General features: G+C 43.0%; 1 protein-coding gene across 1 annotated transcript in view; it reads left to right on the top strand.

The window, feature by feature from the left end:
* LOC143988568 (phospholipid scramblase family member 5-like) overlaps window positions 1–11,811 on the top strand; it is a 104,698-nt gene extending 92,887 nt beyond the window's left edge. The window contains exon 8 of the mRNA XM_077488244.1: window positions 11,234–11,811. Coding sequence (XP_077344370.1) covers window positions 11,234–11,272 — 39 coding nt within the window. The 3' untranslated portion in view covers window positions 11,273–11,811. The remainder of the gene's footprint in view (window positions 1–11,233) is intronic.
* Window positions 11,812–16,036: the final 4,225 nt, after the last annotated feature.

The following is a 16,036-nucleotide window of genomic DNA, read 5'->3' as shown; positions in this document are numbered from 1 at the left end:
TAAATAGTTTTCTATTTAACATCTGAAACAGTATTGCACAGCAAGATTTCAGTCAGACCAGCTCAAGACGCAATGTGGTTAGCAGCAAAGTGCTTATAATCAGTTGTCACTCAACTACCTTTGAAGTGGCTTCCAGCAACTTCTTGGGTGATGCTTATTACCTGTCAGCATGAACACTTGCTGCACATGCAGAATTACATTTTCTAGAAGCCTAGAGCACAGGATTAGTTTCCTAATTTATTTGATTCATTAAAATGTCCCATATTATTAATAACTAAAGTGTTTTACATGGTGCACATTTACTCTTTGGATTGCAAACAACCACTTGTCATATATTTTGCTTTTATGTGACTCAGAAATTTACAAAAGATAAGGGCCCCCATTATAATGATGGTGATGACGGCAACAATGCCCTTTGGGCAAAGAACAAAGAGGAAGAAGCCTACTGGGACAAAAAAGCGTAAAAAATCTCTTATATTTAACAATAACACTGCATAAACCATTTGTTACCACTAGATGGCAAGCTTAGCATAGAAGTTCAATAAATACTGTATTGGTGCAATATACATTTTTGGGAACATCTCAATGTAACCCAAATTCTTTTAAGTACCAATTCATGTGCATATACATTAGCAAAAACCACATGAATCATTATATTAATAACACCATTCAGATAGATTATTATTATTATTATTATTATTAGATTTCCATAAAAAAAAAAAAAAAAATCCAAGGTTTATGCATGGAAGTATCCACGCTCTAATGAGACAGGTTAACAATCTAAAGCTGCCAGCATTACTTTGTTGATTACAAAATAAAAATAACATAAGAGTCCATATTGAGGGCTAATTATTAGATTTCCACATTGGTGGATTAGATTACTAAATGGAGTTTAAAAAAAACGAAAAAGGAAATCAAAAAGTGTCATATAAATTCTAAAATGTTGTATATTATAAGAGCTTTCTGTGGGATGGAGTTATTTCCTAATATAGTGCATTCTATTGTCTATTGGCAATAAAAATTGGCACTAAATATTTAAAATTGTATTTATGCTACAATAGATTCTGATGCCTAGGACAACATCCTAAAATTTGAATGTGCTTATGAGAAACATTCATTGCAAAATTTAGAAATAATTGTATTATACAGATTATAAGCAGTTTTGCCAACCGTCAGTATTTTTACTGGCAGCCAGTAAAAAACAGGAAATTTTCTCCTGCCAGTAAATGCCAGTAAAAGGAAAAAGTTGTCAGTAAAAAATATGGTTGTGATGTTCAGCTCAGTCCAGAGCTGGCCATGGCCATCCAAGTCCCTGCTACAGTGTGTTCGGAAGCTCTGGTTGAGGCGGTGTCCAAGCGTGTCGTGTGATGTCATGGTGCAAGAGAGCCTTGTGTGTGGGTCTGTAGGACAGTAACAAGGCAGGTCGGGAGTGGGACTGTCAGTGCTGTTTAGACTGCAGTGGACTGAAGGGACCAACTTCATGTGTGTGTGTCTTCCTATTCTAATTTCTTGCCCTCCTGAGTCCTGCCCCTGAGCTACTTACTTACTATATCGAAAATAAAATAAGAAATATGTTTTTTGCCCTAATATCTACCTTTAATCACATTGATAATTATAAATATTACTATTGATAATTATTGATAATTCTAAATAAATATATTGTACTTGTTTGTAGCCTAAATACTAAAATTTGCACTTAAAACTGTAATTTTGTAACTTTTGGCAATGCCAGTAAAAACTTGGCTGTGCCAGGAAATTTTGCGTGTCTTGTCAGTAAATTTCAATCTGGTAGGTTGGCAACACTGATTATGAGGCCAGCCACACATGCTATAATCTGATTGTATTGACTCTGTACAATCCCCTTGGATATATCACCTCACCAAATATGTATCGTGAGGGCCTCCCCAGTCAATCTGATCAGTCTATAATTTCATAATATATTAAATGTCCAGAATCTATGGGAGACACTCCGAAAAGGTGCAAGTGGATAGATGTACATCAATAGGTCTGATATTCAGTGATCCCATCACCACATAAATGGATGGCCTCTCACCTCCAACCTTCGACCTAAAAGGTCAATATGCAGTAAACGATCGGTAAAGCCCACAAATCTTGCAACCTTGTGTCTATTGCCAATCACTATGCAGTAAACAAACGGTAAAGCCAACAGGTCCTCGTATCATAGTAGTATCGGGATCCAAAGTCTAAAAGGGCTGAGGGGGCCAAAGGCACCAGGTCAGATTCAGAGCGTCCAGATTGCATAGCAGTATGAACTCGGACAGATTCATATATTGATGGTTCTTCCACCTCCCGTGGGTAAGGGAATCTCAATAAAACTAAAGTACCTGATTCACTTCCGATCAGAGGTTGGTTTGCAAACTGTTGAATAAATTATTTTATAGATGAGAATTCATTGAATCCAAACTTAAGACTTGTTCCACATTGGGGGACTTGAAAGTGTTTCACTGAGTCATTGACCCTTACTGACAATGAGTGCACGTTGGCCTTGGAGTCACTTTTCCTCAACAGATAACTGCCATCCTGGCCATTGGTGAGCAAAAGAGCTTCTGCTGAATGTCGGGTCAGATTCTCATGAAACCACCAAATGCTCCGCACTAGGTTCTCAAGACCATAGGCCTGCATGCATGCATGGAATGACCTTTTATTCTTTGCCCCCTCCGTGCTCCAATTACAGGGAGATCTGTGGGTGGTCTTTTCCTTTTTTTTAAAACTGGGGTGGATGATAAACAGAGAAAAGTTGAATTTAATCCCGACACAGGTCTTACAGTATCTGGGGTTCTTGGTGAACTCAGTGACGCAAAAGATCTATCTCACAGAGGAGAAGGTAGAAAAGGTGAAGGCGACTGCAAACTTTTTCCAGAACAATCTGGCAATTTCCCTCCGCTCAGCTATGTCAGGTCTGGGTTTTCTGGTAGCAACAATTCCTGCGGTACCATGGGCAAGGGTCCATTTCAGGTGTCTCCAGGCCAACATCCTGAACAGCTGGGATAGAGTGCAGGAATCGCTAGGCACAACCATCCACCTATCTTTAAAGACCAGAAGGTCTCTGTGGTGGTAGGGGAAAGAAGAGAACCTTTTGCAGGGTCTATTATGGTCACTTCCAGTGTCCATCCGTATCACCACAGATGCCAGTGCTTGGGGCTGGGGGGCCTATTGGGGGTCTGGGAGAAAGTACAGTTCCAAAGGTCTACCAACTGGATTGAGTTACAGGCAATTTGGGAAGCGCTAAAGACATTTGCCAGAGAGCTGAAAGGTCACCACGTACAGATCCTCTCGGACAGTGTGGTAGCAGTGTCTTATTTAAACAAGCAAGGGGGAACAAAATGTCCATCCTTAATCAGACTAACAAGTATCATCTTGTTTTGGGCCGAGAGAAACCTGAAATCGGTATCTGCAGTCCATCTGAGAGGAATGGACAAACACCTGGCGGACTTTCAGAGCCGACATCAAGTGTCCGAGTTGGAAAGGTCACTAAACAATGAGGTCTTCCAGCTAATAGTACAGAAATGGGGTCTCCCAGAGGTGGACTTGTTCATCAACAGAACAAATGCCCAGGTTCTGGTGTACTTCTCGCTAGAAAGAGAAGCAGGGGCCAAAGGGATAGACACCTTGGCCCAGAGGTGGGCTTTTCCCACGTGCTACGCCTTTCCCCATTCAAACTTATTCCTCTAGTCCTACAGAAATTCCTTTAAGAATGGACCACGATGATATTAGTGGACCTGTATTGGCTGAAAAGGCAATGGTTTTCCACACTGTTACGCCTGACAGAGGAGCCTCCCTCATGCTGCCAGAGAGGAAGAATCTCCTGTCCCAGGGCCCAGTTCTGTTACCAAGTATACAGACTCTAAAATTATCGGCTTGGTGTCTGAAGAAAGCCTCCCGAAGTCTAAGGGGTTCTTGGACAGGGTGGTAAACACGATTCTTTCTAGTAGAAAGAAGTTAACCCAAGTGATTTATGTTAAGTTTTGGAAAAATTTTTGCTCATGGTTAGATACCAAGAAGGTGTCTGCAGGTATTCCGGCCGTCTTGGAGTTTTTACAAGACGGCGCAGATCAAGGACTGGCCATTAGCACATTAAAAGTGCAGGTTTTGGCCTTGTCTGTTTTTTAAGAGCAACCCCTGGCGTTAGACCCGCAGATTCTTTAAGTGGTTAGCCAGAATTAGACCTATTCCGTTTAAGATTTTGCCAAAATGGGGCCTGTCAATAGTACTACAGGGCTGGATAAAATGGTCACAGGAAGAAGAGCTGTCCTTAAAAAGGGTCACGCTCAAAACTGTTTTCTTAGTGGCCATATCCACAGCTAGACGCATTAGCAAGCTTAAGTCGCTTTCCATTAAAGATGCTTTTTTGCAAGTTTTTGAAGACAGGCTGGTGCTACGCACAGACCCAGAGTTTTTGTCTAAAGTAGTGCCAAAATTCCATAGAACTCAGGAAATTGTTTTACCGTCATTCTGTGGGTCCCCCACCAATCCAAAGGAAAAAGAATTCCACCAACTGGATGTGAGAGCCTGTGTCTTACAGTATCTGGAAATGTTGAAAAAGCATTTGAAAATCCAATGGTCTATTTATTTAACATGTGGGGGAAAAAATTGGGGTCCCAAGCTGCAAAAAACACAATGACAGGGTGGAAGCCTACAAAAGGTGGAAGCTATTGTGGAAGCCTACAAAATTATGAAAAAGGAATGTCCCTTTCCCCCATGGCTCACTCCACATGGGCACTATTGGCTTCTTGGGTGGAGCGAGCTGGTGCAACACCAGAACAAATCTATTGAGCAGGAACGTGGTCAAACTACTCGACTTTCACGAAGCACTATAGATTGGACCTTATCTAAGACCAAGCATTTGGAAGAAAAGTCCCGCAACTCCACTCTGTCTTTAAGGGATGATTCAAGGTCCTCCTCGGCCTTCCAGAACTTCCGCGGCTGTTAATTGCACAGTCCTGAAAGTAGGTCCACATTATAATATCGTGGCTCATGCTGGGCAGATGCTAGCCATATCAGCGGTTCGCCTCAATGGCCACAATAGACACATGTGTTGACCATCACGGTCAGTATCCAGCACTCGGGACATAGTAGGCTGAGTCATTCCCCCCTGTTGACCATCCCTAAGGTAAATCTCCCACGGTGCTCCAATCGAACACCAGTGTCTACCAGTGTTTGCTCCAATAGTTCCGGCAACCATGTTAAGGCTGGCAGTAGATGACCACCCTCTGCTATCTTCCTTTGCCTCGTGGTGTCTGATGTTAGCAGGTGATGCTGGGCCACCTCCAGGGCGTGGCACCACCCCCTCACATACAGACAGGCTAGCGTTTGAGAAACTAATAAGCAGGCTTCTCCCTGGGCATGCTGCTGTAACCCCCATTAGAGGATCTGAAGTTTGTAGGCATGCTCATGCTAGCTTGTCCAGGCATGTTGCCCAGCACCGGCTGTGCCCAAGCAACTGAAGAAAGATGACCACTGACTTTCCTGATGGTTACCGGTAGCAACGATACATTTTGTAATGAATGCCTCACTGTGGGGCACTATATCAACACAGTCCCACCCCCAGGCACCTGCAGGCTTACCCTGATTGCCCCAGGCAACAGTAGACACTCCCAGGCACACTTTACTGTCCATAGCAGGAGTTTGGAGCAAAAATTCAAGCTGCCCAGCATTTGCAGAGCGCTGGGCATATTTGTAACCCAGTGAGAAATGTCCAGGATTAGCAGAACACTGCGCACATTTGTAATCCATGGTTGCGATCACCCGCTGTGGTTGCCACGGATGACAGCACATGATGAAAAGTCACTGAATTGCAGGATTTAGTATAAGTTTCCCCCTAGCACTGGTTGAGGCCACTGGGAAGCAGCTCTGGTTGAAGCCACTGGGTAGCAGGCAGCAATTATTAACAATGACTCCCGCTGTTTGAAATGGGCAATGGCACCTATTTTTACAGTTCTGAATAGCAGGCAAAACACACGTCCACCCCAGGGTTCAAATCCTCAATACGGTTGGAACAAACACAGTTCCCCGGCTCGCTTCCTCGGTTGCTAGGGGCACTGGCTGGCAGTCACACATGATCAGGTGGTCCCGGAACGAGCCCCCAAATGTAGCGTTACCCCCGTAGGGGCTTCTGAAAGTTGTGGTCAACCTTTCACCCTGCCCAGTCTAGCATTCACTTCCCAATCACTTTGGAGACAATAAAAAGTCCATGTGCTTGTTTTTTGTATTTTTATTGAGGGATTTGAACTTGGATAGGGATGGGAATATATGGGATGCCCAGTAGAATGAACAATTGGTTGATTGGATATCAATCAGTTGGGACAGCTATATACACTTTACAGCTCCAGTCTCCTCCAGCACATCTCTTCCTTGCAGACTCTCTCGCCTGCAAAACACTTAATTCCAGGCACAGCTAGCACATGGTTAGGGCCAAAGCTGACTTAGTCAGGCCCTAGAAATTGCAATTTGTAGACAGAGATTGTGGGTCCCTTTTAGTGTAGCAAAAATAGAATAGAAAGTCTTTGGTGCTAGCTGTCCTATGGTACTGCTCTCAGTAAGCCCTCTTCAGGGCCTACCAGCCCTCCTGGCTGCAGCTGCCCGACTCCACTGCCCATGACATGAGTCCTGACTGCTGACTCGGCACCCATCCCAGACTGCACACTCCCAGTCTTCTCCAGCGTGCCTCCCCAGTCCTCTCAACTGTGCCTGTCACTCACCGACCTGGTCACACATACACCGATGGTTCCCTCCTGAAGACTTGCCTGGCAGTGCTAGCTTCTGCTGTCCTCTATGACTCCTCTCTGTGCCTCCTGTCCAGATCATTCATGCATTCTTGAAGAGATCCTTCCTGCACCTGAGTGCCAGGCCCAAGGTCACCCCCCCAGACTGGGGGGCACCCCAAAGGCCCTGACAGCCTAGCACTCCAGCCTCAGTTCTTCCACCCGACAACCACTCCTAAGCTGGGCTGACCCTGGGTATATCAAGGAGGCCTGCCTCCTGCCAATCCTAAATGGGGATTGGTCAGGGCTCTTACAGACACCTCAGACAGTGCCACCTCTCTTCCCCTCCTCTCTTCAAGAATCCTCTAGAAACCAGAGGGAGGTAACCGAGAAGTGATGCTATCTGTGAGCCACCAGCCTACTCTGAGCCACTCCCAGCCCACACAGAGAAAAACAAACAAACAAGCTAGGCCTGCCTAAATTCACCCGTACTCACCAAAAATCTACCTCTTGCACCTACCTAGGTAGAGGGTGCTACACATATATAATACATTCTTAAAGTTTAGAGCTAAATTTATACATGTTAAATATAAAATACATATACATTGCAAAATACATGCAAAAATTTCATATTTGAATGCCTGAGTTAACTTTGCAATAAAAGAAGTTTGGAAAACCCATTATTGTTTTATGCATGCAGAGGACAAACCACTATCTCTCCTCAAATATCTTTATTAACAATCAATATACAAAAATCATGTGCTAAAAGGTTGGTGACACAACAAGAATTAAAACTGACAATGTTGTCTTTAAAACACCCCTGTGGTCTCATCCACACCCACGCTCAGACCAAATAGTTAACAGACAAGTTGAATTAACATGTAATGATTAATGCTAAGGGTCAGAAGTGAGATCCTGGAAAAATACCCTGTAATTGCATTAGCCCGAGTACGGGCATACAAATCGGTGGGTAACATCCAAGTTCACTATGTCACCCATAATGGACACAGAAATGATACAGTTAGAACTTCAAATAAATAAATGATTTCCCACTAGACGTCCTCCCATGGTGTCAGAACAGGGGCAACAAAAAGTGTCTCACATACGGGCCGTGGCGGATCTACAGATACTGAAAGGGTTTGTTTAGTCACCTAATACTGACAGTTCAAATGGTCTATTTTAATCACCAAGTTCACTGAGTGGAGACAATAGTATCAGTTAGAGCAGCTGGCCGGTGGTGACCAGCAGGAATGGCATCATGAAGTCTATATGCAGTCTACTACTGGAAAATATCTACAGCCTGAATGGTGTCTGAGCATGCATAGACAATTGTGTATTTTCACTTTTGCAGACCAATTTGAGAATCCCACTGTATGTTTGTTATGTGAATCCAGTCACACAGCATATCTAAAAATATTTTTTTCTTTGGAGCAAGTTTTTGAGCACATTGCAAGCTACTCAATTTGAAAGTGCAATAAAGAGGGACAAAGCGGGGACAGACTGAGATTTTTTCACATTATCATACAGTCCAGAATCCAAGCACTGGGATCTTTAAAGTGATTCTAAAACCTTAAGGTTTTTTACCTTCATGTATTTTATGCATGAAGGAAAGAAAACCTTCTGTATCACAGGCTCGCCCCAGCACCCCCCTTTTACTTACCTGAACCCTATCGCGATCAAGCTCTGTGTCTATTCTGGCTTTGTCCCTCCTCCCTGAGCAGATTGATAGCAGCGGGAGGAGCAGAGTCCCACTGTCTGTGCCAATGCAAAAGTGCCCCCATGGGAATCAATTTCCAATAGGGACACCAGCAAGAGACGAGGAGCCAGGAGCACTGGGGGGGCCCAAGAAGAGGAGGATTTGGGCCTGTGCAATTCTGTTGTTCAGAGCAGGTAAGTATAGACATTGTGATTTTTTTTTTAATGTTTTTTATAACCACATTAACCGTTTTTTAGGACAGGCAGTGTTCAAATCTAGTTTACAACAGATAATGAGATTTGCCAGCACAGGCAAGACAGGGTTACTTAAAGCGGAGTTCCACCCAAAAGTGGAACTTCCACTTTAAGCACTCCTTGTCCCCTTACATGCCACATTTGGCAAGTAATTTTTTTGGGGAGGGAGTGGGTGACTAGTTCTGAGTGGGACTTCCTGTCCCACTTCCTACTTCCGACTACGGATCTCCTAGGAGAATCCTCCTATCCCCCTAGGCGGCCCCTCCCTCTCGGCAATCTTCTGGGATACATCACAGGTCCCAAAAGATTGCCTGTCCACTCAGGGAGCACAGCACAACTCGCAAGCTGTCACAACCGGGTGCCCACAGTTTCAATGGAGGCACCGCGGAGAGGAAGGAGAGAGAAGCGAGGCTCTGTGTGGCCGCATCGCTGGACCGTGAGACAGGTGAGTGTTTATTAAAAGTTAGGAGCTACACTTTTTGTAGCTGCTGACTTTTAACAAATGAAAAAACACTGGAATTCCGCTTTAAAGTAAAAAATTGACTCCCTATCCCCATCATAAACATTACACAGAAGGGGAACATTTCAGTTTGTGAGTTTTCAGTAACTAGCAAGTAAAAATGTAAGCAGCATAAATATTGATATTTAAAGTGATAGTGAATTCCTAGTTTGTTTGTTTTATTAACAAATATGTTATACTTACCTGCTCTGTGTAATGGCTTTGCGCATAGTAGTCCAGTAGTCTTCTTGGGTCCGCTACCGCTCCTCCCCTCCGCCCACCATAGGAAGGCACTATGGGGCACTCGTGTGGGCTTGCTCTTAAGCCACCTGTGTGTTCATGGCCTATGGCCCCTGCTTTCTCTTCACTGTCTTTGATAGACAGCTGCGGGAGCCAATGGCTCACTTAGAAGGTTTGTTTTACCTTAATGCAGAGAATGAATTAAATTAAAAAACCTTAAGCCTTTAAAACTACTTTAACCACTTGTAGACCACCTACCATGGTTTGCTGTGGCAGAGCGGCTCCGCTCGCTGCACTGGATCACGTACACGTGATCCAGCACCTACAGGTAAGGGGGCACGTGCACACACACGCCCAATGGCCCGGTTGTGGTGGCATTCAATACAGCACAAGCCAATTAGTGGTCCTAGCCAATGATTTATGCCCAGAACCCACCAGTCATCTGAGCCAATAACAGTAGAGAGCCCTGTGTAGCTAAACAATACAGGGCTCTCTACTGTCAGCAGTGATGTGCTGCTTTTTTTCTCCCTTTGAAGCAGGGAGTAAAAACGGGCACATTGCTTAGTAAAACACACACAGTAAACATAGTTAGACACATATTTAACCCTTTGATTACCCTAGATTTTAACCCCTTTCCAGCCAGTGTCAGTACAGTGACAGTGCATATTACTATCACTGTATTAGTATCAGTTCCCCCCAGCATCAGTTAGTGTCAGATTATGTGCCGCACTATTGCAGTCTCATTCTAAGTTACTTATCCCTGCCATTAGTTGCATAAAAAATAAATAAATAAAAATTCCAGTATATATACACCATTGTTTGTAGATGCAATGACTTTCCCGCAAACCAATTAATATACATTTATTGAGATTTTCTTTTACCAAAAACATGTAGTACAATACATTCTGGCCAAAATGTATTAAGAAAAATTGTTGTTTTTTATTATTTTACATATTAAATATTGTTTTATAGTAGAAAGTAAAAAATATTGTTTACATTTTTGGTCTTTTTCAATGAAAACGCAAAAAATAATAAACACAGTGATGAACAAATACCACCAAAAAAAAAAGATATATTTGTGTGAAATAAATTATATACATTTTGTTTGGGTACAGTATTGCAAGAACGCTCAATTACCAGTTAGACCCCTTTCACACTGAGGAGCTTTTCAGGCATTTTAGCGCTAAAAATAGAGCCTGTAAATTGCCTGAAAAGCGCCACTCATGTCTTCTCAGTGTGAGAGCCCGAGTGCTTTCACACTGGGGCGGTGCGCTTGAAGGACGGGGAAAAAAAGTCCTGCAAGCAGCATCTTTGGGGCAGTTTGCATTCCCAAAACGCCCTGCCTATTGAAATGAATGGGCAGCACTGCTAAAGCACCTGCAAAGCAATTCGGCAGCATCACAACACGGAAGCCTAGTAGGCATTTTTTGGCCACTAGTGGAGGTTAAAAGCGGCCCGCTAGCGGCCAAAAAGCGCCCCTAAAATGACGGTAAAGTGCCACTAAAACTGTCAGTGCTTTACCGCTGACACACCCTGCCCAGTGTGAAAGTAGCCTTAAAGTAGCACAGTGCTAAATAGCAAAAAATGACCTGGTTGTTAAAGGCAGTAAAATCTTTCGGAGCTGAAGTAGTTAATATTACATTATGCTATATGAAAGGGGACATGTACTAAATATAAAAGAGTTATTATCACAATTGGGCTACAAAGGTGCAAATATACAGTCCTTCAAGCATTAGTAAGCGAAGCACAGGGCTTGGACTACGAGTTTACAGTATGTTGGTTCTATGTCATATTCAAAACATATTTTTTCTATTTATTGTAGGATTTGATGTACTTTGAGCGATCTTCTGATGGAATCTAAGGACAATAAGAAAATTACCAAAAATGCCAAAAATGGAATAATATCTGGACATTGAGCATTCATTGGATGAATTTCCACAGATTATCTGATGAGATGTTTCCTCAAACTGCAGTTTATTAAATGTTGGGAAAACAAGACATCTCTTCTTACCAAGTATCCCATCAGCGAATTGACCTATCAGTAATCATTTGTATAAATCCACCCAAGCGTGCATTATAGCTGCTCAATAGCACTAAAGGAAGCAAACATCTAAGCCCTAGAGAAATCCATTAAACACTGACAAGTTGATAATTTTCTATAAACTTTTCGACAAACCAAAGAAACAATCTGAACTTTTCAGTTGTCCTGGAAAGTTCACGGAAAAGAAAGTCATGTTATTTAGTATATGGTACAAAGTCTAAGCTAAGAGTCATGAAAACAGCAGCTTGGTGTGCAGGAGGTAACTAGTCTTCTATCATCTACTCTCATATAAGTTATATCACATGTATCAGCTTTACAGTTTATTCTAGTCACAATAATAAAAGCCCAATTGTTGTGGGTTTCTTTGTTTTTAGTATATCCTCATTGGTTGAACTAGTAAACATGCCTTGTAAGGTCGCGTACACACGCGCGGACTGTTCGCCCAACTTTGTCCGTCCAACAGTTTCAGCAAACAGTCCGCTCAAAATTAGCATGGACGGACATGCCCACACACGACGAACGAACAGTTTGCTGAAACCGTGCGCGATGACGTGAACAGCACGTACGACGGGACGAAAAATACGACGTCCTATACACTGCATTATAGCTTTCGGCGTGAAAATCCTTTCTGAGCATGCGCGCAACTTTGTTTGACGAACAAGCCTACACACGAGCGGGCTGTTCGCTGAAACAAGGTTTCAGCGGACAGTTTTTCGGAATTTCCGAAAAACCTTGTCCGTCCAACTGTCCGCTGAAACTGTCCGCTGAAAGCCCACACACGAGCGGACTGTCCGCCCAAACACTGTTCAGCGGACAAAGTTGGGCGAACAGTCCGCCCGTGTGTACGCGGCCTAAGTTTGCTCTTTTAATTTAAAGGGCTGTGTATAAGTGACTGACATACAATATATATCCAGAAGATGGCAGTCAAACCTCATTTACTATGATGAAGTTAACTTATAGAATGCCTTTTTTAGGGAAGTATGGAAGCTGCTCTTGCTGAGCTCACCTTCTAAAAATGCTAGTTGCCTGACTGTTATGTTGGCACACTAAACTGATCTGTTTAGGTAGCCAGAAAAATGAGAGAGCACAGACCATAATAAAAGTTTAAAACATAACCAAACAAAAGGTGTGCCAGACCAAATGGTGAAACTCTATTGCCTGTACACAAGGTCGGACATTCTAATGACAAAATCCGTCTGATTTTTTCCGACGGATTTTTACTTGTCTTGCATACACACGGTCGCACAAAGTTGTCGGACAATCCGATCATTCAGAACGTGGTGACGTAGAACACGTACGATGAGACTATAAAGAGGGCAGTAGCCAATAGCTTTCGTCTCGTAATTTATTCTGAGCATGCGTGGCACTTTGTCCGTCGGAATTGTCTACACACGATCGGAATTTAAACGATTGGATTTTGTTGTCGGAAAATTTTAGATCCTGCTCTCAAAATTTGTGTGTCAGAAATTCTGACGGAAAAAGTCCTATGGAGCCCACACACGATCGGATTTTCCGACAACAAGATCCGATCGCACATTTTCCTTCGGAAAGTCCAACCGTGTGTACAGGGCATTATAGTGCACACATAAAACAGCCAATGCATTTTGGGGCCAAACGACTCCCCCTTCATCAGGATTTAAAATCAAGTTAGAACTTTAAACGGACTCAAGAGATCCTAATTCTGTGTATATTTAATCTATACGGATCAATATAACAATATCTGCTTCTGAGCTCACTGAAAAGTCAGATTTGATTTAAGGCCCCGTTAAAATGGGAATGATTTGGCTCCAAAATGCATTGGCGGTTTTATGTGCTTTGGAAGTCTACTACTAGGTCTGGTGCTGCTTTTGTGTACCCATTGGTCCGTAGTCCTTTTTCATCATCAGTTCCAGGGAGGTCTTCAAATGATTATGTTCCCTTCACTGCTGTATAATCAAGTTTTGAGGTCTCAGCCCCTCTTGGATGTGCCCCTTTGTCACAAAAATGTGAGGTTCTACACTTTTCTATCCAACACTACAAAAAAAAAAAAAATTGATAGCCTCTACATACATTTTAAAGAAGTGCTGTCTCCTTTACCATTCCGGGCAAAGTGAAAGTGTCTGTATAATGGGCCCTTGAGGAAGCATTGGCAAGTTGAGTATCAGGGGTTGGGGAAATTTGGCAAGGTGACTATGGAGTTGATTTATTAAAGGCAAATTGACTTTGCACTTTGGAAGTGGCATTGTACTAATTTAGTGAATGCGGTGAAGCTTCACTTTGCAAAGAATATCCAATCAGGTGGCAGCAAAAAAGAAAAAGCTGTATTTTTGCTTGCACATGATTGGATGATGGAAATCATCAGAGCTTCACCACATTCACTATGGCCCGTTTTACACTGGGGCGTTTTTCAGGCACTACAGCGCTAAAAATAGCGTCTGTGTAGCGCCTGAAAAAATCTGGCCCCTTTCACTCCAGTGTGAAAGCCGGAGGGCTTTAACACTGGAGCAGTGCGCTAGCAGGACGGTGAAAAAAGTCCTGTTAGCCACATCTTTGGAGCGGTGAAGGAGCGGTGTATTCACCGCTCCTAAACCGCTCCTACCCATTGAAATCAATGGGGTAGCGCGGCTATACCGCTGGCAAAGCGCCGCTTTAAAACTGCCCCGCTATGGGCCACATACCGCTGCAAAAACGATGATAAAGCGGCTCTAAAAATAGAGCTGCTTTACCGCCGACGCCGCTCCAGCCCCAGTGTGAAAGTGGCCTAAGCTCTCAGGAAAATGAACGCAACCACACTTGCACAGTACACAGTCTATTTTTCTTTAGTAAACAAGTGTTTCATTGAAGTTAGTGGGAGAGAATTTCAGCCAGGTAGCTAGCATTTTCAGAAGGAGGTCATTCTCAGATGACAGGGTTACTTCCATGTTAGTTCTTTGCTGCTAAACTAAACTGCCCCAAAACAATTGTTTTTGTTGCAAATCTCAGTAAACCACAGAACAGCATTTTTATTTTTTTCCACTTTATTCATGTCAATAATGCACAGCAGCTTGGTGTGTTGTGCTGCTGCGTGATGACATGCAGTACCATCTATGCTGCATTATGTTCTATTGGTGACCTGCATTTATCCAGAAAAAAAAAATGTGGCTCAAAGCAGATAGTGTGAATGAGCCCTTACAAGTATTACAAGTATAACTTATTTAATTCATTCATCATTTTGTATATTGCTTTTAAATAAAACTGAGATATTATATGCTGACCCATCGGTATAGACTCTATAGTCTATGTAACAAGATTTGGACATCCTACACCCTACACTGGTAAGGTAAGTATCATACAAACCCAATGCCTGACACCTTTATTGTGTATGGACTTTGGTTACTGAGTTCAATCACAGGGTATACATCCTCAGGCTATAGGAAGTCTTCCTCTAAATCATTCAGTATGCAAGGAATGCATACACAGCATCAATTTCTTGGCTTGGTTGGATCTCTAGCATGCTTTGCTGTGATGCTGCTGTACCACGGAAAATAACTATGGAAAAGTATTTTCAAAAATGTTTTTTGAAGACAGTAGTTTTGGTATATATGTGTTTGTTATGTTAAAGACAGAACAAGAACATTTTTATTTTTTTAATCTCTTTTCAATTATGTTTTATTCACATGAAATAATGGATATATCAATGAAATAATGCATATGAACATTTCACAGCAGCCAGCACAAACTCTAGGCAAGGGCACCAACGTCCTCGGAGATTCATTACAGCTGTATTGTGAAATAGACCTGAACAGCAGGAGAGATCAGATTGTACACACTACACCTGTACTATTAGACCCCTTTCACACCAGGGTGTTTTGCAGGCCCTATAGCGTTAGAATAGTGCCTGCAAGCCGCCCTAAAAAGCTGCACCATTGTCTGTAGTGTGAAAGCCCAAGGGCTTTCACACTACAGCGGTGAGCTGGCAGGACGTCAGGGAAAAGTCCTGCCAGCAGCTTCTTTGGAGTGGTAAAGGAGCGGTGTGTTTACCGCTCCTCCACCGCTGCTCCCCATTGAAATCAATGGGGCAGCGATGTAATACCGCCGGCAAAACACCGCTATTGTGGCGTATTGCCGGCGGTTTTAACCCTTTCTCGGCCGCTAGCGCGGGGTAAAAGCGCCCTGCTAGCGGCCGAAATGCGCCACAAATCTGGCGGTAAAACGCCCACGCAATGGGGGGTGTGGTGTGAAAGGGGTCTTAGGTTCCACCAAAGCTAGAGTTAATCCTACTAACCCAACTGCTAACTTCCATTAAATCGAGCTGACTGTATTTATTAACAGGTTGGAAAATACTGGTGTGATCTAGTCAACCATGCTTGGGATGTAAAAAGAAACAATGTTAAGAAGAAAACTATTGCACCACTTTGACATGTCTGTAAGGTTAGGTTCACACTGCTTTCAATCTGATTTTGATTCGATTTTCAGTGTGATTATGGGGGGGTTATTTACGAAAGGTAAATCCACTTTGCACTGCAAGTGCACTTGAAATTGCACTGAAAGTGCACTTGGAAGTGCAGTCGCTCTAAATCTATGGGGTAGATCTGAAATGAGTGAAAGCTCTACTGATTTTATCAT

The sequence above is a fragment of the Lithobates pipiens genome, unplaced genomic scaffold, assembly GCF_037356315.1.
Source record: "Lithobates pipiens isolate NorthernLeopardFrog02 unplaced genomic scaffold, aLitPip1_a1.2 Scaffold_18, whole genome shotgun sequence".
In the NCBI taxonomy this organism is placed as follows: domain Eukaryota; kingdom Metazoa; phylum Chordata; class Amphibia; order Anura; family Ranidae; genus Lithobates; species Lithobates pipiens.
Note: the sequence above shows the minus strand (reverse complement) of the source record. Positions and strands in the feature narration are given on the sequence as shown.